Source organism: Aedes albopictus, chromosome 2 (assembly GCF_035046485.1).
Source record: "Aedes albopictus strain Foshan chromosome 2, AalbF5, whole genome shotgun sequence".
In the NCBI taxonomy this organism is placed as follows: domain Eukaryota; kingdom Metazoa; phylum Arthropoda; class Insecta; order Diptera; family Culicidae; genus Aedes; species Aedes albopictus.
Genome location: NC_085137.1, coordinates 472,140,986 through 472,166,276, shown reverse-complemented (window position 1 = coordinate 472,166,276; position 25,291 = coordinate 472,140,986). Strand labels below are relative to the sequence as shown.

Genomic DNA, 25,291 nt, shown 5'->3' with positions numbered 1-25,291 from the left:
TATGAATGCAGTGAACGAGCAGAAACCCGCTTCATGTAAACACACTTTAGTGTCAAAATGATACTTTTAAATGTTTCTAATGAGCGTTTTGACATGGTAACAATGCATTAGTGTTGTATTTGTGAAATTGAAGGGAAATTGTCATATCATTCAATCATAATATGGAAATAATGAGAAAATATTCGAAGGCACACGGTGAATGGAGCCCCCACGGTGAATGGCGCCTTGACGGTAGTTGATCGACTCAAAGTGAAAGCTTGAGAATATTTAATGCACTTTTAGAAATGTTACAGCTATTTGAAATTTTTTTGAGAAGGGAAAATTTTGCCTGTCCCGATCATTTTGTCTATCCCCTGTACTTTCGAAACAATTTTAATGTTCAAATCCCACACAAATTTCAATCGCGATGCGCAAAGTGTAGGAATAATTGATCGCGCTATAATTTTGCACAGTCGTTCAGAACCTTGATCTGGAAAATCGACCTCTATAACTCACGCTAATATAATAAATTATATTCTTTAGCTCGATGGTACGTTATGTCCAGTTCAACCCTGTAATCACACTTTATCTGTTTGAATTTCTTTCACAGCAAAAACATCAGTTGTAGATCAGTGGCACCATCGCAAAGCTGTGAGCAGAGCATCGATGTATGGGTTTCTGCGGCGGCCCGTTTTGTTTAGGTTTATGATACCAAACAAAAAGCATAGAAAGAAACGTCAGCGACCGACGCGACGATGGGTTGATATGTGCAGTTATTCGGTGGGTGGTGTGCATGGCGGTTTTGGTTCGACAAGGGAGCATAGAAACGAACGCTTGGAGTGGGTAAGTAATGAAACAAGCTCTAGTGAGCTTTTTCATAGTCGTTGCGGATCTCTGGTGGTGGGTTTGTGAACCATTGCAAAACAGCACTCTTAACTCATACGCATAGTGTATTCGTTTCATTTGATTTTGAATGCTACATGAACCGTTTGAACCGCTTTTTTGAAAATTGTTTGGGAACAATCTGTGGAATATCGATCCACCATGCGTCTCCACTATGGTGAAAATGCATGGATGATGGTGTATGGATTCTCCATCACCGTAACTTCTATATGCTACATGCTACACCTCGTCCTCTTTTTACGTCCATGCTTGACTGATCGACAAAAAATTCTACCGCTAAGACAAAGAGCAAACTCAACAGTTTTATATTTTTTAAAACACCTTCGTGATTAGGAGAAGTGTACAAAAATATAAAAATGTGTAATTTGATCATTATTTTGTCGGTAGAAACTTTTTTCGATAAGCCAATAGTGGACGTAAAATAAGGTTTAGGTGTACAAAATTGTAGGAAGCAAAACGTGCCGAGAAGGGTCTCTTCTTGGCGATTAAGGCTAACGACCTGAGGAAATCGTCCTGAATGGGACGATGGCGGTTCTTTTGCGATTAGCTTACCTTACCGGTCAGGCTAAGGCCGGGGTGGCCTCTGCTGTACATAGTAGCCGCCTCCATTCCACTCGGTCCATGGCTGTATGTCTCCAGTTCCGCACTCTGCGTAGGGTCCGCAGATCGTCCTCCACTTGGTCGACCCACCTAGCTCGCTGCGCTCCACGTCTTCTTGTACCGGTCGGATGACTCTCGAGAACCATTTTAGTCGGGTTGCTATCCGACATCCTGATGACGTGACCCGCCCACCGTAGCCTCCCGATTTTCGCGGTATGGACGATGGTTGATTCTCTTAGCAGCTGATGCAGCTCGTGGTTCATTCGCCTTCTCCAAGTCCCGTCTTCCATCTGCACTCCGCCGTAGATGGTACGCAACACCTTCCGTTCGAAAACTCCAAGAACGGGTTGATCCTCTGCACGTAGGGTCCATATTTCGTGCCCATAGAGGACGACAGGTCTAATCGGTCTAATCAACGATTTGTAAATAATTAACCCTCGAGCAGTCGCGTCTTTGACTACTTGCAGCGACGCCACGCTCACACTGTGTGCCACATGCGTGCATTTTTCATGGTGCGTGTACTCAGTACACGACGCGACCGCTCCCGGGTTAACTTCGTGCTACGGCGAATTTTGTCGTAGAGTAACTTTATCGTAGAGTTCTGCGGAGTCCAAGGTAAGTTCGATTTCCTGCCACAATGCGTCTATGAATTTCTCTGCTGGTGCCGGTGTCGGCGGTCACCAGTGAGCCCAAGTACACAAGTTCTTCAACCGCCTCGATTTCATCACCGTTGATATGAATTCGGGGTGGCGGGCGCGGTGATTCCTCCCTGGAGCCCTTTGCCAGCATGTACTTTGTCTTCGACACATTAATGACTAATCCGATTCGCCTGGCTTCACTCTTTAGTCGGATGTACGTTTCCGCCATCGTCTCAAATTTACGAGCAATAATATCAATATCATCGGCGAAACCAAGCAGCTGAACGGACTTCGTGAAAATCGTCCCACTCGTGTTTATCCCCGCTCTTCTTATTACACCCTCCAAAGCAATGTTGAACAGCAAGCACGAAAGACCATCACCTTGCCGTAACCCTCTACGAGATTCGAAGGGACTCGAGAGTGTCCCTGATACTCGAACTACGCACATCACTCGATCCATCGTCGCCTTGATCAACCGTATCAGTTTATCCGGGAATCCGTATTCGTGCATAATCTGCCATAGCTGTTCTCGATCGATTGTATCATACGCCGATTTGAAATCGATGAACAAGTGATGTGTGGGCACGTTGTATTCGCGGCATTTCTGCAACACCTGGCGGATGGCGAACATCTGGTCCGTTGTAGTGCGTTCACCCATAAATCCAGCCTGATAATGCCCCACGAACTCTCTTGCAATCGGTGATAGACGGCGGCATAAAATTTGAGAGAGTATCTTGTAGGCAGCGCTCAGTAGTGTGATCGCGCGGTAGTTCCCGCAATCCAACTTGTCGCCCTTTTTGTAGATGGGACACACGATACCTTCCATCCATTCCTCCGGTAATACTTCCTCCTCCCAAATCTTGGTAATGACCCAGTGTAGTGCTCTCACTAGTGCTTCTCCACCGTATTTTAGAAGCTCGCTTGGTAGTTGATCTGCTTCAGCGGCTTTGTTGTTTTTCAACCGGCCAACCTCCTCCTCAATCTCTTGAAGGTCAGGGGCCGGAAGTCTTTCGTCCTGTGCACATACTCCTAGATCTGTTACCACGCCACCTTCGGTACTTGCAACGTCGCCATTGAGGTGCTCATCGTAATGCTGCCGCCACCTCTCGACCACCTCACGCTCGCTCGTGAGAATATTCCCGTGATTATCTCGGCACATGTCGGCTTGTGGCACAAAGCCTCTGCGCGGGCGGTTCAGCTTCTCGTAGAACTTTCGTGTTTCCTTAGCGCGGTACAGCTCTTCCATCGCTTCGCGATCTCGTTCTTCCTGCTGGCGCTTCTTCATCCGGAAGACTGAGTTCTGCCTGTTCCGCGCCTGTTTGTAACGTGCCTCATTCGCTCTCGTACGGTGTTGCAGCATTCTCGCCCATGCTGCATTCTTCTCGTTTTTCAACTGTTCACATTCGCCGTCGTACCAGTCGTTTCTGTGATTCGGAGTCGCGAAGCCTAGTGCTGTAGCCGAGGTACTACCTATGGCGGATCGGATGTCCCTCCAGCCATCTTCAAGTGTAGCTGCGCCAAGCTGCTCTTCCGCTGGTAGGGCCACTGCTAACTGCTGCGCGTAGTCTTGAGCCACTTCTACGTTACGAAGTTGCTCGATGTTGAGCCGCGGCGTTCGACTTCGACGCGTGGTGATAACTGTCGAAAGTTTTGAGCGCATGCATACAGCGACTAAGTAGTGATCCGAATCTATATTCGCACTGCGGTATGCGAGGACGTTGGTTATATCTGAGAAGAATTTACCGTCGATTTTTTTTTTTTTTTTTTTTTTTTTTTTTTTTTTTAATTTCTTATATTTAACGACAAACTCATATATACATTTAAAATACATTTAAACAATTTTCAAAATGCTTTCTTATGGCTACTATGTTATTCCAGCGCAATTGACGAATATGCTGTTGGAATTTGTATAATCTTCTTTGTTTTCCAAAATGTTTTCGGTTAAACGCGATTGCTTCACATACAAGCCAAAGTGCAGCTTTTTCTTTATATGCTTTTTCGCTCATGTTAATTCCAATTATCTCTTCAGGATCGCTTAGTCCTAATCTAAACCTTCTACCTATCAAATTGTGGATCCAGGTCCAGATTTCTTTTGATCCTACACACATTTTTACACGGTGCTCCGTTGTGTCTTGCTGTCCACAAAACTCACAAGTATCATTGCTTATTCCTACTATCTTGTTTCTCAATTGTTTAACTTTACTACTAACTATGTCATTCACACACATGTAAAGACCTTCTCTAGCATTTGTTGATAAAAACGATTTACTACAATTTCCCCATATTACATCCCACTGCAGGTCAGGGTTCTCAGTCTCTATTTTAGTTGCACAGCTTTGCTCTGCAAGTAATGAATTGTAGATTGATTTCGTGGAAATCAATAAGGGATTTGATGCTGCCTCACTAGCATAGCTTAACCATAACCTTGAATTCAAGGTTAAGAAATTATTTTGATTCTGGGCCATCATGAAGTGATCAATTGGGTCTGGGCCATTGTTTGAAAACAAAACATTTTTTACAAATAAAGCTTGACATTTCAGAATAGGATCAATTAGTGAAAGACCACCTTTACTAACGTCCAGGTACATTTGATTACGGGAGACCTTGAAAATTTGTCGATTCCATAAAAACATCCAACAACTTGCATTAATCTGCGCCAAATGGTTTTTATTTGGCGGAAATACTTGTGCTAAGTACCAAATCTTCGATAGAATGAAGGTATTTACAATCCAGACTTTTTGAAGCAAATTCAAGTATCTCTTAGAATGAGTTTTGAAACAGTGTTGGACTGATTGAATCACAGTATCGTAATTATTTGAAACCGTAGTTTGGTATTTTGCATGAAAAACAACACCTAATATTTTCAAACAATCTTTTTCTTGAATTTGGTGCGGTCCGGATTTGCAGTTGTTAAATCGCATATAATGCGATTTATGGATATTCAATTTTATTTTAGAATAAATACTAAAATAGTTGATGATCTCCAGAACCGTGTCGAACTCATGATCATTTAGGATGAAAATATTCAGATCGTCTGCATAAGCTAATACCTTTATAAAGGTATTAGCTACAAAGCAACCTCGAATATTATCACTAATCATTCGTATAAGCGGTTCTATGTACAGGACGAATAGTGCCATACTGATTGGGCATCCTTGTCGTACCGATGATCTGATTGCAATATCGTTGGTTAGAAATCCGTTGAATGTAATTTTTGAACTTGCGTCGTAGTAAAGGTTTTTCAAACAATTGATAAAAAGTGGTGGGAATCCGAACTTTTCCAGCACCGCCCAAAGAAAAGAGTGGTTAACTTTATCAAATGCCTTCTCTAAGTCGAGGCTCAGAAGAAGTCCCTTAAATCGTTTTGTCTGACCGGCTCGAATGGTTATATTACGCAATGTTTTCAGGTTATCAACACATGATTTGTTCGGATTACAAGCAGTTTGTCCTGGTCCTATGACTTTTTCAAGTAGGGGATGTAGTCGATTCGCTAAAATTTTCGTAAATAACTTATAATCTGCGTTGAGCATGCTAATTGGTCTTTTGTTGGCTATGTCTTGTGGATCACCTTTCTTAGGGATAAGACTTATTATTCCCTTTGTGAAGTTTTTGGACGGGCGCACACCATCAATCAAATATTTGTTGAAAACTGTAAGTAAATCATCAATACAGATCTCTGAAAATCGCATATAAAATTCATAAGTTAGCCCATCTGGACCGGGAGTTTTTTTCCTGGCTGCCTCTTTCAGCACGGTCTCTAATTCATCTTTTTCAATGGGTCTAATCAAAACAGCTCCATCTTCATCCGAAAGTCTTGCATGTAGATGACTGAGAACATCATCGAAATTATTTTCATCGTTTTCTTTTTCGAAAACCTTACTAAAATGAGAAAACAAAAAAGTTTTCAATCTACTGCTGTCAGTGGTTGGAACACCTTCAACTTTTAAACAAAATTCGGAGTTCTCCGTCTGTCTTTTGATTCTTGAGGATAATTGAAATAAACTAAGTTTCTCGTCCTGCAGAAGTGAATTTGAATTAATTTTCATACCTAAATTTGATAACCTATTTTGTTCAATTTCCATTAATTTGGATTTGACGAAGCACATCTCATTATACACATCTTCACCTTTTGCTTGTTTTTCGATAATTTCATTTAAACAAGCATAATAAAAGCTTTTCTCTCGATGATTCTGCTGATTTAGGAGGAAACTCTGATGTTTGAAAAAATTTGAAATCCTGTTTTTCGCATAATCGTTCCACCATACATTTATATCTCTGTGATACATAGTGTATGTTTTGCATTCTTGATAAATCTGGGCCAAAGCGTCGCATACATTATCATTCAAAAGGATACTTGGATTTATTTTCCAATAGCCTCTTCCTCGAACTTGGTTTACCACGCCATCAGGAACTTGATATTTCAACACGACAGCATGATGGTCGGAAAAAGCGACAGGTTTAGTAGCAATAGTTTTTACTTTTTCAATGACTTCTAATGATGCATAGTAGCGATCCAATCTAGATTTTGACTGTCCGCGTATGAAAGTAAAGTTTGCTCTACGATTCTTTTTCAGCTCAACATCATAGAGCTGTAGTGTTTGCACCAACGTCTCCAAACCTACGCAAGTATTTAAATTTTTGCTGTTTGAATCCGATTTCAAAAGCACGCAATTAAAATCACCTACAATAACATTCTGTTTGACGGTGGAAATATGAGGAACAATTTCTGACATGAACATATCGTTTCTTTCGTTTTTATGAGTTGACCCTGACGCCGCATATACGTTAATGAAATTCATTTGGTCTATGACCACCGACGTTATCCGCCCATTAGGGTTCATGATAACGTTACTGCAATTGACTGTTTTTCGTACAAGAACAGCGGTGCTTTTATGCTCCGTTCCAATATTGACTATGGCAGCATGAGAAGAGAGGAACCCAAAATCTTCAAATGCTACTTCCTGAAGAAAAACGACGTCGATGTCGTTATTCCAAACGAAATCTCTCAAAAGAGACTTCTTCACATGTGTGTTGATAGCGTTAATATTAACAGTACATACTGTGCGCAAAAACACCATTATCTAGATTCACAGTCACTCACTCTCTCAAACAAACTCATCATCACTCATCCACTCAATAAATACTTACGCCTGGATTACTCGGAATCCTACCTACTTGCCCTTCTTTGTCAGTGTGCGGCTACTTATTGTCCCGATTACCTTCTGTTGACCTTTGTTTCGCTTGTTTTTCATGACACGGAAAGGGGCTTCCGCATCTTTTACTCCCTCCTCATCCGTCCGCGACGAATCTTCCAGCTCGGATGATGGTGTGGATGTAGCAGCTCGTTTTTGACCTTGCTTTGGGTCCGTCTCCATCGGCGGTGTACTCTCGTCAGTATCGGCCTGTTCGATCCTAGTTTTTTCCAGCGGTTTGCTGGGTCCCGGTTCAGCCTCCGTCGTGACCTGCGGTTCTGGTTCAGCTTGCTCCGTAACCTGTGGCGTTGAGTTCAACTTGTCATCCTTCCCTTTGTTCAGAACCTGCATGTTAGCCACCAGCGCAGGCGTGTTACGATTTGGTGCGAAAACTGGTCTGCCATGTGCTGCCACTGAGCTGTATGACCGTGCGCCTCCATTACTGTTAGAAGCGGATACGGCGGCCAGCTTGGGGCAGTTTGCCTTCAAGTGCCCTTCCTCCTTGCAATAAAAGCAACGGTTCTTCAAACCGTCATAATAAATTCGAGCTCGAAAGTGTCCAATGAAGATGTTGGCCGGGATTTCTTTTGCTATCTCCATATGCACGCCACGGACGCCGCTGAAAACACTCAGGTTGTATTCAGCAGGGTAGCGCTCTCTCACCTGTTGCCTCACTGTTCCGAATTGTCCCAAAACTTGAGCGATGAGTCTGTCATCGATTTCCGGGGGTAGATTGAAAATACGCACGTAACGGAAAATGCGGCTGGCCATGTCCAGACTGATCGGTGTCGTAGATCCATCGTCATACTTGAAGGCATAGATTTCTTCCACGTGGTTGCAATAGTCGTTGAATCTGTCTTCATCCAGGAACTTGATGAAGAACAGACCGTCATTCTCATCCTTGTAAACAGAGTGCAGGTCTGCTGCACTCAGGTGCAGTTGACCAGTGATGAACCTGAGAACTTCCAGGTGGGAAGGTACTTTTGCACCAGACTCGAAGCACAGCTTCAGCGTGTTCTTTCGTACACTCGATTCCATTTTCTCTATTTTTCAATAGATTCCGCTACAAACAAACTAACACTACTACGGCAAAGCCGTTTGAAAGAAAAAAATATCGAGAGCAATTGGCAATGTCGACTGATCGATCCAACGTCTCATCCACAACTCCGTTTAGAACGTGGTCGATTTGGTTTTCTGTTTGTTGGATCTCCAGGTGGCTTTGTGGATATCTTTGCGGGGGAAGAAGGTGCTTCGGACTACCATACCACGGGAGGCTGCAAAGTTTACGCATCGCTGATCGTTATCATTCGATACGGCGTGCAGGCTGTTTCGCCCGATTACCGGTCTGTACATTTCCTTCCTTCCTACCTGCGCGTTCATGTCGCCGACAACGATTTTCACGTCACGCGGCGAGCAACCATCGTATGTTTGCTCTAACTGCGCGTAGAACGCTTCTTTCTCGTCATCGGGTCTCCCTTCGTGTGGGCAGTGGACGTTGATGATGCTGTAGTTGAAGAAACGGCCCTTAACTCTCAACATGCACATCCTTGCGTTGATCGGCTGCCACCCGATCACACGTTGTCGCATCTTGCCCAACACTATAAATCCTGTTCCCAGTTCATTGGTGGTGCCACAGCTTTGGTAGAAGGTAGCCGCTCGATGCCCGCTTTTCCACACTTTCTGTCTTTTGCGATTAGGCTCGGAAGCATTCTTGACTCTCGAGCCGCCGTGAGTTGACCTGATTCTAAATTCCTTTTTAGCGCCAGCCATCTTTACACCCTTTTGAGAGCAGCGGTGAAGTTTCTCGCTAGGGTGCATCCTACTGTATTTTCCTTACATTGAAAAACGTGAATTTTCCCAAAACAATCACTCATACAAACGAAAATCTTTGAACTGAAACCAACCGATTACAAACTCCTAGCATCCACAAATCGAGATGGAGTCGCGTGGTAGTTGATAGGTTTATGCTATCAATATGCGCAATTTCTCAAACACCGCTCGTTTCAAAATTTTCAAACAGTTCTCAAGCTTGATCTGCTAAATTTTTGATATACCTAGTTTGCTTATCAAAGACAGAATCTTAGATAAAATGAGATAGCGTGATGAAGTTTCATTCCGGGAAGTGTTTTCCTATAAAAGATAAACTCTTTAACAAGGAATGCGCTGATGAGCAAAACATCAGTTCAAGGTACTTGATCGTAATCGTTGGAAAACGAATATACGAATTGGAAATTGATATTCTGCACAAGGAAGAAAATTTCATTAGTAGTGCATCTGGGAGCTCTGTACCTTCATAGATTAAATGCCATAGAGAGCATCCATACACGTGGCCAATAGATGAATGTGATGGCAACCCGAGCAGGAGAAAATGGCTGAAGAATACCAAACTCAGGTATGGAAAACTGAATACCTACAACCTGAATGAGGTATTAAGTAGCCCTGCATAAGAGGTAAAACACCTAAAATAATAACTGGTGTGTATTCTGTGCATAACGCGTCAATAATGACAACAGGTGTGGCAATACCTAAATAATAATTGGCGATTTTTCCATACAAATAGCAATTTTTCCATAATTGGGTTTTTAAATTAGTAAAAATGTATTGATTTTTTGATTTTATACGAAAGAGCACCTTTTTCTGAACCACCATGATTTTTTTCAGATTTTTAGAACTTCATTTTGGTACCTAAAATCGCTTTCGAAGAGATTTTTCGAAATCACCTTTTGACAGCTGGCCAACTGCTTGACAGCTCCGCCCAGTACAAAATGCGACGAGGGGTGATTCGACAAATCGCTCCCATACAAACTTCAAACTGATTTTTAAATGGGTTCCCGGGCACCAAAATTCATGAAAATTTGGATTTCGGCTCAGTTTTGCATGCAGATTCTGAATATGGAATTATCTCAACACCGCTAAAGAAGCCAATTGAATAATACCTCAAGCAGTCCTCAACAGCAAACCAATAACTCGTTGAGGTATTGTTTCAATAGCTACAAAATACCAAAATAAGTTATTTTCAATACCTGGATAACCGACCAATACCTTATCTTGGTATGATACCTGACTTCGGTATGCTCCAGTTATGTGTCAGTTATTCATTCCTGCTCGGGAAGTGCTGTGCAGTGAATTGTCCATCCTGTAGGTAAGTATTAAGCAAATGGTCAACTTTGAGCTAATTTCTGACGAAACTTCTATATTTCGACCAGTTGAAAGCTTTCGATATTCCTTCAAACCTCTTGAAATGCATTGAAACCCCCTCAGAAAACTACTCTGTGATCTCCATGGACTTCCCTTAATTTCTTTTGTACTGTCGTTCTACGCATAATTGTTTCATATACATAAGGATTCCCATACAACATGGAACAAATATGCGTAGAACGATAGTGTAGCCTCCGAATCTCCCTGAAACCTCTACCAACGCCTTAAAACCGTCCTGAGAACCACATGGACTTCGCTTATCCCCTGAAATCCCCTGAAACCTCTCGAAACGCCTTTTTAGGAGTTAGCCTTGCAACCCCCCAGAAACCTCCCATAGAAATACTCAATAACCCCCTTTAAATTCTGATATAGCCTTTGAAACTAACTTAAACCTATAGAATTCCATTGTGACTCGTTTAAACGTCTTGAAACTCCTCTCAACTATGTACTAGAAATCCACTGAAACACCTTGAAATCCCCTGAGGCCCCCTGCATTTCCCTAAACTCTACAGAAGCCCCCAAAAACGCCCTTCAACCACAGAGAATATACTCTGGTTCAATATCTATGCAGTATGTACCATTCATTATGTTTAATACAAGCCAATATGAATTAAAATTGAATGAAAGATGATAAAGATATCAACAAATCACTTTTCCATGTTTCACTAAAGTGACCCCAAACTTTTGGTCGATGACATCAAGAGTTAATTTATTTAATAAGTCATTTCCTGGATTTTTTAGTTCGGTAAAAAGCAGTTGAAAGCTGATTGAAATAAGGTTATGTTACTACACTCTTCTTAAAATATGGTCGAGCCAATGTCATGGCCAAATCATGTTCAATGTTTCAGATATATAGGCCTAAAAATGGCATGTTTTTGAGGGGATGAGGGTTTTTTCTGATATTTCAAATTTGATTTGGTATGGCCCCTTGAAAATGACTAAGTATTGCCCTCTTAAAACAGTATTTGGATGATTTTTCCTATTGTGGACAATAATTTTTGTAGTATAATTTCGCTACAAAAAAAAAAGTACGTTGGAATAAAATCCTCGGAGAAATATATAGAATTTCTGGAGGAACCTCGGAAGGAATCACTGAATTTCTGAAAGAGAAAAATAGAGAAAAAATCCAGAAATAATTTCTGGAGAATCTAAGTATAATCGAATTCATGTAGAATGCTCTGGAACAGTTGTTGGAAGAATTCCTGGATGAGTATCTGAAGGAGTACAAAGAAAATTGAGGGGTCTAGATGCAAAGGGGTGTAAATGACCATTTTCTCGATTTTTAGCTGAGCATATCGAAAAGATTTAAAGCTTTCAGGAACTTTTTTAAGATTTTTTTTTACAATGACTGGAAAAATTACAATAAATCGTAGAAAATTGGGTCCTCTAGAATTCCAATCAGGGATTTCTCCTGGCTTTCCGTTAGGGATCGCTCAAGGTAATCCTTCAGGGATCATTCGAGAGATTCCATCACGGGTTTCTTTCAAGATTCAGGATTAGGAGATATTCCTACAAAAGTTTCTCCAGGGATTAATCCAGGAGTACCATCGAAGATTACTGCAGTATAGTAATTCTTTCAGGGATTGCTCCAGATGTTCATTTAGGGATCATCAGGAATTCCTTCAGGGATCTCCCTAGCAATTCCAGGAGGTGTTTCACCAGGGATTCTTTCAGAACAGAATTCCAACAGGAGTTCGCTCAGATATTCTTCCGGATGTCCTTTCAGAAATTCTTCCAGGAGTATTCAAAGATCCCCTGGAGATACATCGGAAATCCCGTCAGAAGTTCTTGCTGGAATTCCTACAGAAGTTCTTTAGAAATCACTGAAATCAGTCTAGGAGTTCCTTCAGGGATTCCTTCTAAAATTCCTTAAGGAATTCGAGCTGAAGTTACTACAGAAATTAGTCCTCAGATTCGTCAGATATTCTTACCGGAAGATGTAAGGATACTTCAGTAGTATTCAGGGATTTCTACAAAAGTTTCTTATGAGATTTCTAGAGAAGTTCATTCAACGATTAGTCCAAGAGTTTCTCCTAATATTCCTTCAGGAGCTCTCTAGGGGATTCATCGATAAGTTTCTTTAGGGGTTCTTCCAGAGATCGCTCCAGGGGTTCTTTCGGAGATTTTTCCAAGAGGATTTACGGGGATTCCTCCTGGTTTTCCTTCGGAGATTCCTCCTGAAATTCCTGCGGGGATTCCTCATGGAATTTCATCAGGGATTCCACCTGGAATGTTAGTGTGCTACGGAACCGATTCCGGGTGTCCCACCAGAAATGGTCATATGTAAAAAGGATCAACACATGCGACATATCAATGACTAATTCAGTAACATGATAAACGGTTTTCCAGCAAATACTCTCATATTTGGAAGAACCGGTAGTGTTCCAAAACTGGCGACGAGACGCTGGAAGTGGTAAAATATAGAAGGGAACCAAACCATAGCGGCGTTTTTGATTATCTGATAAACGGTCAACAAGGAAATAGTCTCAGGTCTAGAACTAGTAATAGTGTTTTGGAATCGATTGCGGTTATTCCACCGGAGGTGATTAAATAAAAGTGAACCAAAATCATGCATACGACACATAAAATCACGGCTTTTTCAAAAATTTGCCAAACCATTAGCAAAAAGATAGTCTCAGATCACATTAATTTTCGGCTTTTTAGGTAACCCGATGAACAGTTGACAAAAACATAGTCTCAGATCATATTTGAGACAACCGGAATCGGTACCAGGTGTCCCGCCGGAAGTGGTCGAACGTAAAATTGAACAAAACCCATGCAGGCTGCACATTCAATAGCGGAATTATAAAAGTGAACAAAATAAATGTCAAAGCTATAAATAAAATCGAGGCTGTTAAACGATTATAAGTGAAGAAATGGTCAAAGAACAAAATCGTGACCAAAGCGATCTCATAAAATCACATCATTTCAGATTCCTGCGGTGTAAATGTATAGTAGAATGGATCAACGTTTTATGGAAAAATTATAATTTGATCGCATCAACACCGAATAAAGTTTTTCAATCTTCAATCTTCTTTTGCTTCTAAAATTACTGCTTACAATTTGGGTGCGGTTGATTGAGCCCTCACTCTTCTCATTGCGATTAAAATTTGAATGGAAAATTTCCATTTTCTGCATTTTTCTCGTAAGGAGGTCAAATTTTACATGAATCGTGTTACCAATGATAATAAACTTGACTCTATAGACTATAAACTGTTAAAGTGATTCCGAAGTGTAAACATGTACCAAAAACGACACAAAACGAGACAGTTAAAGTTAGACAAAAAATTTGATCAAAAACGTTATTATTTATTTTCCCCCTGAGGAAGACACTATCCCCGTGTCGAAACGTCGCACACTGGGGCAGGATTGAAAATACACGGAAAAAACCTCTAGCTCGTCGAGATGTCGAGATACGCACTTGGTGTCTTCAGAGAAAATATTTCTATGAACAAGGTCGATATTCTGAACGGTGGCATATTTTTCTTACGTTATTCGCATAAAAGTCCTATACGCCATTTTGGCCATCTTTCATTTTAGCGGTATGGTGTCTTCGGCAAAGTTGTTCGGCTATTTATGCTGAAAAAGTTTGTCGAAGACGTCAAATTTCCAAAGCCTACTGTTCTTGAGATATTAGTCATTTTATAAAATACCTACCTAAAATCGAGTTTTTTCATTAAATTACGTTTGTAAACAAATTTAATGTCCGTTTTCGAGTTATAATAATGAAAAATACTAAAATAAATCATATGTAAAATAAATTAGTTGGAAAAAACAAAATATGCATTGATTTTTCATAGAAAGTTCCTGAAAATCACGCAAAATGTATATAGGACGTTCTTGCAGTCGGGCAAGTTCGGGCAAGTTTTTTTAACGGCAATCGCCTTAAAAATACATAAGCTTTCATGTAATTTTTTTTCACCGACATGATTTTTGATGATTTTTTTTAAATAGCGTTCAAAGTTTACTGTTTTGTGTGAATCAGTACAACATTTTTGTACATATTTTACCATATTGTATGTTGCCAAGTGAACCATGAGAAGTATTAATGCAATCTAGTTACAAGTTTAGTCATATTTAAGCTCCAAACAAATTGTTAAACACAAAAATGTCCGAAACGCCAAAAAAAGTGAGTTTTTAGATCATTGAACACACAAAAAATATTTCTATTCAATAAAATTATATAAGATAATGATAAAACCAAGGCTAAATGGCGTGTTTAGGACATTTTTGTGTTTTACAATTTGTTTGGAGTTTAAAAATGACTAAACCTGTAACTAGATTGCATTTATACTTCTCATGGTTCACTTGGCAACACTCAACATGGTAAAATATGTGCAAAAATATTGTACTATTTCACACAAAACAGTAAACTTTGAACGATATTTAAAAAAAATGATCAAATATCATGTCGGTGAAAAAAATTAACATGAAAGCTTATGTATTTTTTAGGTGATCGCCGATGAATGAACTTGCCCGAACTTGCCCGACTGCAAGAACGTCCTATATACATTTTGCGTGATTTTCAGGAACTTTCTATGAAAAATCAATGCATATTTTGTTTTTTCCAACTAATTTATTTTACATATGTTTTATTTTAGTATTTTTCATTATTATAACTCGAAAACGGATATTAAATTTGTTTACAAACGTAATTTAATGAAAAAACTCGATCTTAGGTAGGTATTTTATAAAACGACTAATATCTCAAGAACAGTAGGCTTTGGAAATTTGACGTCTTCGGCAAACTTTTTCAGCATAAATAGCCGAACAATTTTGCCGAAGACACCATACCGCTAAAATGAAAGATGGCCAAAATGACTTATAGGACTTTTATGCGAATAACGTCAGAAAAATATGCTACCATTCATAATATCGACCTTGTTCATAGAAATATTTTCTCTGAAGACACCAAGTGCGTATCTCGACATCTCGACGAGCTAGAGGTTTTTTCCGTGTATTTTCAATCCTGCCCCAGTGTGCGTCGGGTGAATAATAAAACTCGTTTTATGAACCCTAAGACTGCGTAGCCGTTAATCTATAGAGTCGATTCCAGAGCGTTAATGATTAATCATAAATTTAATCATGATTAATGATTAATGATTAAGATTAATCAAAATCACTAATCATAATCAGAAAATAATCTCATTTAATCATTAATCATTAATCTTAATCACACTGTTTTTGCAATCTAATCATTAATCAGTAATCATAATCATAAGAAAAAATATTAATCAATCATTAATCATTCATCACCAAAAATGATTCATCATATAAAAAATATGATCCAATTTAAATTGGTTCAAATGCTGTTCTAAATAATATAACTCATGATTCTTTTTTTTTTTTTTTTTGAAAAATCTCCCGGACAGAGTTATCTTTTACTTTTCAAACTTCAAAAACATGTTAAACAATAGATATATTTTAAACATTTCCAGTTTTTTGTGATTGATTAATCATGATTAATCATGATTTTTAATCAATGAGCCATTTTTAATCATTATTCATAATCAATAATCACAGATAAAACCAATTTTAATCATTAATCATAATCTTTAATCATCCTAAAAATCAAATTAATCATTAATCATAATCAATAATCACTAAAATTGGAATTTTAATCATCAATGATTAATCATGATTAAAATTTTTGTTAATCATGAACGCTCTGGTCGATTCCCAACAGCAATGATAATAAAATATAGTCTAAAGTGTGCTGAAAAAAACTTTGTCGACGCTCACAAAGTGATCTGAGACCGTGAATAAAGTTAGCCTTACTCATGCATTAGCTGACGTTCACCCCGCTGCCGTAGTGCATGGAATGGGGTTATAATGACCCCAATGCACGACTAGTGCTTAGGTGGTCAAGCAGTTAACTGAGAAGTCTGATATTTTTCAGCTCTGCTCTGCTGCTGTTGAACATAACATCGGAATATGTACCATCAATAAGTTTCCCACATCGATGATGGCTTTGTTAAAATTGTCGATTTTCTATATAAAGTGTTCACAGGATTCAGAAACATTCTAGTTAACGTCGATGGAAAGATCATGAGTACATATTCGACGAGAAAGGCACCATCTCCACTAGGTGGATAAATCTGGTTTTTTTTTTAAGTTAATCTCAGATTTTTAAGAGAGAATGACCAGTGAAATTTCTGTAAGATTTCTAATAAAAAAATAGAGATGCCGTTCTGAAGGAACACCTACGGGAACTTCAGGAAAAAATCATAGACGAATGCCTGGACGAATGTCTTAAACAAAGGTTTAAAAAATATGAAAAACCTCGGAAAATGTTTTGAAACAATTCGGAGCAATAAGATTTTCAAAACAATTTCTGTGTGAATTTTTAAAATATTTTCTAAAAACGCCTAGAAGGTTTTCCTAAAAACAAAATTCCAATGCGAAGCAATTACTGAAGCAGTGAATGCAAGATTTTCCAAAAAAAAATCTGTGAAATTGTTAGTGAATTCCTCAAATAAATTTCCCAAGGAATTTTTGGAAGATTTTATGAAAAAAATCCAGAAGAATTTTTCAAGGAAAAGCATGGAGAAATTTCTAAAAATGACCAATCAATACTATTTGAAATGTAGAATCGTATATGGAATATCCAAATTTAGATGACTAATGCAGTGCAGTACTAAACCGCTTATACCTACCATAGAATGTTGAAAGCTTCATGCTGCAAAGCTTTTCAGCGGTAAAAGCTTTGTCGTCGTTTCATTTATGCGTCAGCTAACTACAGGAACTTTCGGATTGCCGTGGTGTGTTTCAACACATGGTAACCACGAGACAGTTTAGGTGGAAATATTTCAACGAGAGCTTTCAAACTCACCACATCAGATCAAACAGCAACGAACTAGCAAACCAAAAAGTAAGTAAAACACCATGCGCTTCCATTTCGCATTATTAGTAAATCGCTTTTTATTTCGTTACGTCGACTATCTAGGTATATGTTAAGGCATTAGTCTTATTTCAAAACAAAAAAAAAGTTTGGGAAATCAGGGTTTCGTTTTCGGATAAAATGCGATCGAACGCGGTTGATTATTACACTACACTGAAAAACGTTTTGGTATTATGTGTGGTTGTTATGTTAGTGGCTGCGCGCAGCAAATACGACGCCGGACAAACGAATCGAATGGATTGTTAGAGCTGGACGAGATCTTATCGCACGTTCGGCACGCTTTTGGAAGCTCCTGTGAATGAAACGTTGGTACAATTGAGGTGAGGTTTTGGTTAGTATTTGGATATTGAACGGGGGTGTGGGAACATTAATCAGGGTTCAGCTTGAGAGAGCATTTCGACGGATGAGGATGATCGCACTAATGATGATGTTGGCAAACAAAAAAAAAAACATGCATGGAAAGCAACAAACACAGAAAAGCGGCATTCCTCAAACAGCAGAAACATTTCTTTTTGTTCTATTTTACTAAATGTTTGAAAAATAAGAGATTGAAAAAAATCTTTGATTATTTTCTTGACAGTTTATTTAATGTGACCAATTAACAACGAAACAAATAATATAACTTTTTTTCACCTTCTTCTTCGATAAAGAAAGATTAGTTTAGATAAAGATTGTTCAACTTTCTGTTTGTGTTTAAAATAGTATGTGAACCAATAAAGTGTATATTTTAAACAGATAAAAGTACCCAGTTTATAGCATCGGACGTGGGACAGCCGCAGTGCTGTGTCACCCTTTCGTCGTATTAACGTTTCTATAGCTACTAATTTACACCGAAACAAATATATCCTTTACAACGATAAGAGTACCTATCAATTTTCATTATGTAACAAATTTATACGGCTTCCACAAATCCAAGTAAGTAGTAAGATATAACTATTTCGTCGTATAGGTTTTGTCATGAAGTGGATCTGTGATCGTTTGTTCTGATTGTCTGTGCAGTGAAGAGGAGGCTAACACTTAGTAAAAATCTAGAAGTACAAAAGAAGAAACGGTTGGCAAAATTGGGGTTTAACGACGATTCCTAAAAGTAGCATGGTAAGTATTAGTTTTTAGTGGTAACGTTAGGTCTAGGTTCTAAAAAAACGTAGTTATCAAAAATAGGGTAAGATTATCTTCTCATTGGCACATGATGCAGTCTTAGAACTAATTTTAATTGGTAGATTTCGCGTGAAAAACTCGTTGCGCAGAAAATAACAGAGCACCTAATATATAATGGAATTTTTATCATACAAAAATATACAATTTACATTATTACATGGTTGAAAGTGGTGCGGCAGCGTACGGAAAGCAAAGACGCTCTTAGTTCTAATTTTGATGAAGATTTCCTGATTTGACAATGGATTCTAACCTTTCTTTTGCACCAAGCCTACGCATCGGCAAAAAAGTGAGGTTAGCACCGATGTTCACTCAAAAAACACTCGCACACTCACGCTCGCGCACACACGCAGTTTTGCACGGCTTCAAAGTAGACAGAAGCAAAGATTTTGAATTCCTCCGGAATCCCGGTAGTCTCCGCGGGAGTACTCCAGTGCCGGAGGCGAAGGGTGTTCGCTGGAGCTGGATTCTGCAGTTGCTAGTAGTTTCACGATAAAATAGTTCGGAAGAAAATAGAGATTGACACAAGTGTGTAAGGTTTGATAGATTTAGGATAAAAAAAGGTGACAGAGATGACAACAAAGAACGGAAAATGGAAGAACGTGCAAAATTGCGCGATGCCAATAAGCTGGAAAGTTCGGCGCAGCCGTCTTTTATCTACTGATCAGACCGGAGATAACGCACCTAGAAGAGCTGTATCGACAAGCAAGATCATTTTAGTTCATACATGACGTCATTCTTCAAATCAGAGTAGCAGCCACTCTTCTGGATGCGTTATCTTCGGTTCTAGGCACACATTTCTACGATATAGCACACGAACAAAATTTACTCTCTAATTGGTACTAAATAAGCTAAGCTGGTCGATTGGGGCTCTGCATGGACTTTGCCAGTTAATTAGAGACAAAATTCGTTTACTACACGCAACGACACCTAAGCACAAAGTTTTGGAGCGTTCGCGACTACTCGTGACTTTTCTGGGTCTTCAAGCGTTACAATCATCAAGCGCGGGTGCAGCTGCGGATGCTAGTTGGGTTACATATATGGAATAAAACGTCATTTATCGAAACTTACACTTAAGCAAGTTACGTAAGCGTTTTTTTTCTGAGGGGTTATGTGTGCAAAATAATTTTGATTTATATGGAAAAGGCTCACCACTTTAGGTGCGAGAAGTGAGCCCCTTCGGTCCAAATGGCTGCGTACTTTTCAAAACACTCTACAAAATCATCAGTGCGAACAATGTAATGATAGCGATGATCAAAGCAATTACGGTAATGTAGTCAAAGTTACTATTGGCTAAGCCGTAGGTACATGCTAGCACGACATGCTGCGGTTGCACGATGCTGCTGCCACTACGCTTTCCCTGACTTGCGCTCGGCTTGCTCGGTCCACTGGGCTGACTTCGACCGTTGTCTTGGCTGTGATCGTCGTTGTTCGTTCGTCTTCGTAGACTCTTTTCGTTCTCGGTCGGCACGATCTTCTCGAACTCCTCCAAAGACTCCACCTTCGGGTCCTCAACTGGCCTATCTTCTTCAACTGGCACCGCTGATGGTTCTTCTGCCACCTCCTTCTCCGATTGAACTTCATCCTCACCTGGCAGTACTTCGTCCTCAACCAGATGAACTGCTTCCTCCACCGAATCCACCCCGTCGCACCCATCAACATCTTCAACGAAAATCTCCGGGATCTGGATTTCGCTTCTGAACGCGTACCCGGCATCGATCTGGAGCTCGTTCACGAACGTAACGCGCCGTTCCGACGAGAACTCGTTGCCGAAATCGGTCAGGCTCACATTTCCGGAATCAGTAGTGGTTGATTCTATCTCCGGATTCGTGTGCTGCCGATCGCCTTCGGCACCGGTCGCACCGTCCAGCTCGCAGCAATCCAGCTCGAACTCGTGCAGGTCCTCCTCGATCGTGTCCAGATGGGTGCCGTGGGCAAAGCTAGCGGACCGATAGAAACTATCCAGCTCGTGATATCTAGGGTTAGCGCAAGTAGTGACAGTGTTGGTGTCTGTAGTGGTATTATTAGTGTTTTCAGTGTTGCTGTTGTTGGTAGCGGACACACCATGCTGATCGGATGCACACAACAATGATTGCTCACTACACGCATTCTCGTGATGGATGACGTTACCTGTCGGTGTTGGACTCTTGATGCCAAAGATCATCGCCAGCTCTTCGGAAGAGTTGTACTGCGATTCGGCATCCGACGGCGATCGGCGCAACGGAGGCGGCGCACCAGACGCTGCCCCTACCGGAACCGGAATAACCTCAGCCAGTGTCGATTCAACCGCGACTGGCACGATAGACGTCGAAACTATTGAGCTAACAGCTGACGACGCACTGCCGTTGGACTTCCGGCAATCACTCGACGAGAGCAGGTTGCAGGACGTAACGTCCGAAGACTTTGGGAACTGTTCCGTCTCACTCGAAGATTTTGGATCCGTCGAAGCTATCGAAGACCCATGAACATCGCTCAGCTCCAAACTGGATTCTTTACTATATTTTCTACCCTCAAACGACTCCACCTGATTCTCCAAAGGCACTGAATTTATCGTTATCTGCACATCATTCTCTATGCCGCACTCCTTCATAATCAAATCAATCTCCTCCTCCGTACTCTTCTTATCCGAATCCGACTCCAACGGATTGATACTCTCCACCAAGCTCTCGTAATCCCTCTCAATCGTCGACTTATCTCCCTCACCAACCGACTCCAACTCTTCCAACTGCTCTTGACATCGCTTCGACAACCTGTCAAAACTCTCCTCACCCTCCACCTGCGGTGTCAACTCCTGGATCAACCCTGACAACACCGATTTCTCCGGCGCCTGCACCACCGGCTGCGTCACCATCATCACCCTATTAATCATGCCGTGACACAGCATCGCCGCATTGGACGTGTCCTCAATCTCCTTGACTAGCTTCTCCTCATCCAACTGCTTGGGCGCCTCCACCACATTCTTCAGCATCTCCCGGCAATACTTCGCCGCCTCGGCCACCTCATCGATCTCCTTCTCATCCACCTTAACCGAAGACTTCCTGCTGCCTTGCGGAGCAATCGCCTTACTCTTCGGCTTCGTCTCGGGACTGGTCCCGCTGGACACCGACTTGGTCTCCTTGCGCAGTTCGGCCAGATCCATGCCCAACTTCTCGCTGGTGTCCTTCGCTTCTTGCGCGATCGCATTCAAGATGTCCTCAAACTCGGCTTTGTGCTTCGCCCCGACAATCACCGGACCATCCCCGTTGGTTTTCGCCGGAGTCGGAGTCTTCTGTGTCGGAGTGCTCGGTGCACTGCTGTTGTCCGACACGGTTGGCGTTGGTTTCTTCGTCGACTTAAGCGTTGATGGTAGGTTAAACACCGCTCCTCCGGTGATCTTCGGGGAGCCGCTCTTGGTTCGGGGTGTCGAGTGCTGGTCGACTTTTTTCGGTGACTTCTTCGGTTTGGGAACAACCAAGACATCAGAAGGCACATCGTCCACCTCCGGTTTCGTTTTGGATACCTGTTCGATTCGGTAGTAGTCATCGAGGTTGCCACCGGAAGGTTTGGCTGCGTCCCGTTGAATTAGGTTGTAGATGTTGGACGCCAGCGAGTTGGTGGTGGCCTTGTGACTATTGCGCTTCTTCTTGACGTCTTCAACGATGCTGTTGATTGGTTTGTCCGACAATGTATCGCCGGCAACGTAGTTGGGACGATCGATGGCTTGTGGGTGATCTTTGTCCCGACGTAGCTGCCTGACGGCCAAGTCGTCCGAAATAAGGTCGGGCGAGCGTTTCGGAATGAACCGCGGTTTGTGGGGCTTGGCCGGGTTGGCGCTTAGATAATCCGTATTGGGTGATGGCGGGATCGGACCGACAGGAATTCCGAACGGTGGTTGAACTTCCAGTGTTTTGAAGGTCTCGTTTGCCCGCTTTCTGCTACGGAAGTTCAGGTCGTCCAGTTCGATGTTGGGTTCGGAATTGCGACGATCGCCGCTATCGTCCTCATCATCATAATCGGAAGTTGGCTTGATTGGCTGCCGGTTGAACAGGGTTGGCGTGGGGACGTCACGCAGCTCGGCGCGATCCAGCAGATCTTCGTCGCTGAGCCGAAGACTCTTATAGATGGCTTCCAGTTCGTTGATGGCATCTTCAAGGTTGGCATTCTTCTGCTTCTTGGATAGTTCTTCTTCCGAGCAGGAATTTCGCTTGGAAATTCCTCGTGCAGGAGGAGGCGGAGGACTCCTGACATGATGCAAATTGGTGGGTGTGTTGGAGTCACGTTCCGCACTGAATTTCCGATAGGTTGACGTTGGAACGGGTGCCTGCGTAGACTGGGCGATCGTTTTGGCTACGTATTCCTCGTATTTGTTCTTGGGTGGTGTGCGGGATTTTTCCCTCGTGGGATCCTGAGCCTGTCGGAGGTATAGTCGCCCATTGACCACATTCTGTTGATCGTCATCCGGCCTGTCGTCACAAATTAGGTTACTCAACTCCTTGGATAAATCGTGATTACGGCGGTTCATCACCTCTAGAGCCCGAGAACTGGACACGGAGCGGGAGTTTACGCCCGGGACCTGTTGTCTCCGATCGGCAGCCCGTCCGCGGCGATGGACGGAATTCTGATCTTCTTCGATCTTGCGCCAGAAAGCGGATGCGGATTGTTGAGGTGTTTTACGGTTCTCCTCCTGTTGGTCCGACTTCAGAGGCCGCGTTCTAACGTAAGCCGTGGATCCGTAGATTGGCTGCGTACTTGTTGGAGTAGTTCGTTGCATCTGTTGCGATGGTTCGTAAGGTTCAAAGGTGCGGTCTTGTATTTGGATTGGCTTTCGCGATCGAGGCGTTACGTCCGTTACGTAGCGGTACTCGGTTGGCCGCTTGGCAATCTGATTCGGAGTTTGTGGCTGCGGCTGAGCTTGTGACTGTGGTTGTGGCTGCTGCTGCACTTGATATTGTGGCTGCGGCTGATGGTGATGATGTTGGTGATGGTGGTTGTGATGAAGGACTACGTAGCCCTGATTTGGTGAGGGGTTGGACTGCTGCTGCGGATGGCGAGAGATGTAGCGCTTCTGGGTGGGTTCAGGCTGTACGGATGCCGGTCTAGGTGGAGTCACGGCATGCATGTTCACGAAGCTTTGAGGTGTGGTCGGCTGCTGTTGAAGGGTGATGTTCGAACCCCAGAGTCGATCGTCACTGGTACATTTGCCATTCGGCTGCCAGATGTTTCCGTTCTGCTGAACGTTCATCTGGTAGCGATCGAAGGCGTAGGAAATGGGTCGAGCATCACTGGGATGCCCAATGGTAAGTCTACGCTGTGGATCCCGTGGAGGGACAGGTGGAGGACTCCGGATAGAATCCCTCATGGAGTTTGCTTTGCTCTGAATGTAGAAGCTGTTTTCGTAAGTCGCAGAAGGATTGACCTGGAAGACCTGCTGCTGATGAGCGTACGGATTGGGCGGGTGGAAATGATGCGGCACATGGGTAAGACTAGAAGAGTTCCTGAGGCTTGAATGTGTCGCAACTGGGTAACCTCGTTTGTGAGCGTTGTCTACGGACTGGATGCTGCCGTGGAGCATGCTTGGAGATATCGGCTGCGTGTGCCATCGATTCACCGGACTGCCTTCTCCATCCTTGGACATTCTCTTCAAGTATCGCTTGGTCCTTGCCGAACGCGATTTCCTATGTGACCCGCCGCTTTGATTTCCCAAACTATCATCACTTCTGAACCTCGTCATCGACGACGATCTTTGTGACTCCTGATCGCTTCCGTCACCTTCCTTGATCTTCTCTCGATCTGTGTGCGATCTCCTATCTACTGAACCCATCGAAACGACGTACTTATCGATCGAATTAACGCTTTCACTCTCCCTAAACCCGTAGCTATTGTTCGTCTGATTCTGACTAACTACGATGTGATCGAACGTTCCTAGCTTACTCGACCGCTTCTTGCGGTTCTTCCCATTCAACGTTCCCGTCTGCGATACGGCTTGCGTCCTATTGCTCTTCAGCGGTAAAAATCCCGCCTTGCGATCCTCCTCCGAACTGGAGTCGTATTCCTGCTCCTTTTTCTGCTGCTGCTTCCGACGGAACAGATTCCCAAGGGACCACTTTTTGTCCTTGCCGTCCTTGGCGGCACTGTTGCTGCTGCTCTTACTGCTCGGTACCTTGTCCATGTCGCGCTTCTGCTGCTGCTGTTGCACGTGCAAGGTTATGTCCTTCGGTAGGGGCAACTGGGGCCTCCAGGGCGATGCCGTCTGAACAGTCTGCAGAGAGGAAGAGAGCAAATAAAAGAGGAAATTAGTAAATTGATTCCATGTGGCAAATGCTTGGGCTATCATGTCGCGATTAACCGCGGACAAAGACGCGAAAAGGAAGACGTGCAAAAATGTAAACTGGCCCGGTAGAGCCACTAGTGCCCTGAGGCGAGGAGGGAAATTAATTCGATTTTAATGGAATTGGTCTCTGAGATGCTGAGGTTGTCGATGATGATGATGACGACGATCAAGTCGGTCGGCGGTGGTGGTTGAAATAGCCGAGGGCATCTCCAGTCCGAGTCGAGTGGACCGGACCGGAGTTAGATAATAGAGGGTGTGGTGAATGGACCGTAATTCTATTACGCAGTGCTTTCTTTGAGATGGGCGGAAATTTGGCGACACTTCGAATGAGGTTGAATCCGTGCGGGTAGGGTCTGTCAGGCGGAATCGAGGTTTAATTTGTTGTGTAACTGTTGGTAAAAAACGGACAGAATAG

General features: G+C 42.3%; 1 protein-coding gene across 20 annotated transcripts in view; it reads right to left on the bottom strand.

Moving 5' to 3' along the window:
- LOC109414826 (supervillin) overlaps nucleotides 1-25,291 on the bottom strand; it is a 1,049,091-nt gene that overhangs the window by 575,081 nt on the left and 448,719 nt on the right. For all 20 annotated transcript variants that reach the window (XM_062854057.1, XM_062854059.1, XM_062854058.1 and 17 more), the window contains one exon: nucleotides 20,697-24,804. In XM_062854057.1, coding sequence (XP_062710041.1) covers nucleotides 20,697-24,804 — 4,108 coding nt within the window. The remainder of the gene's footprint in view (nucleotides 1-20,696; nucleotides 24,805-25,291) is intronic.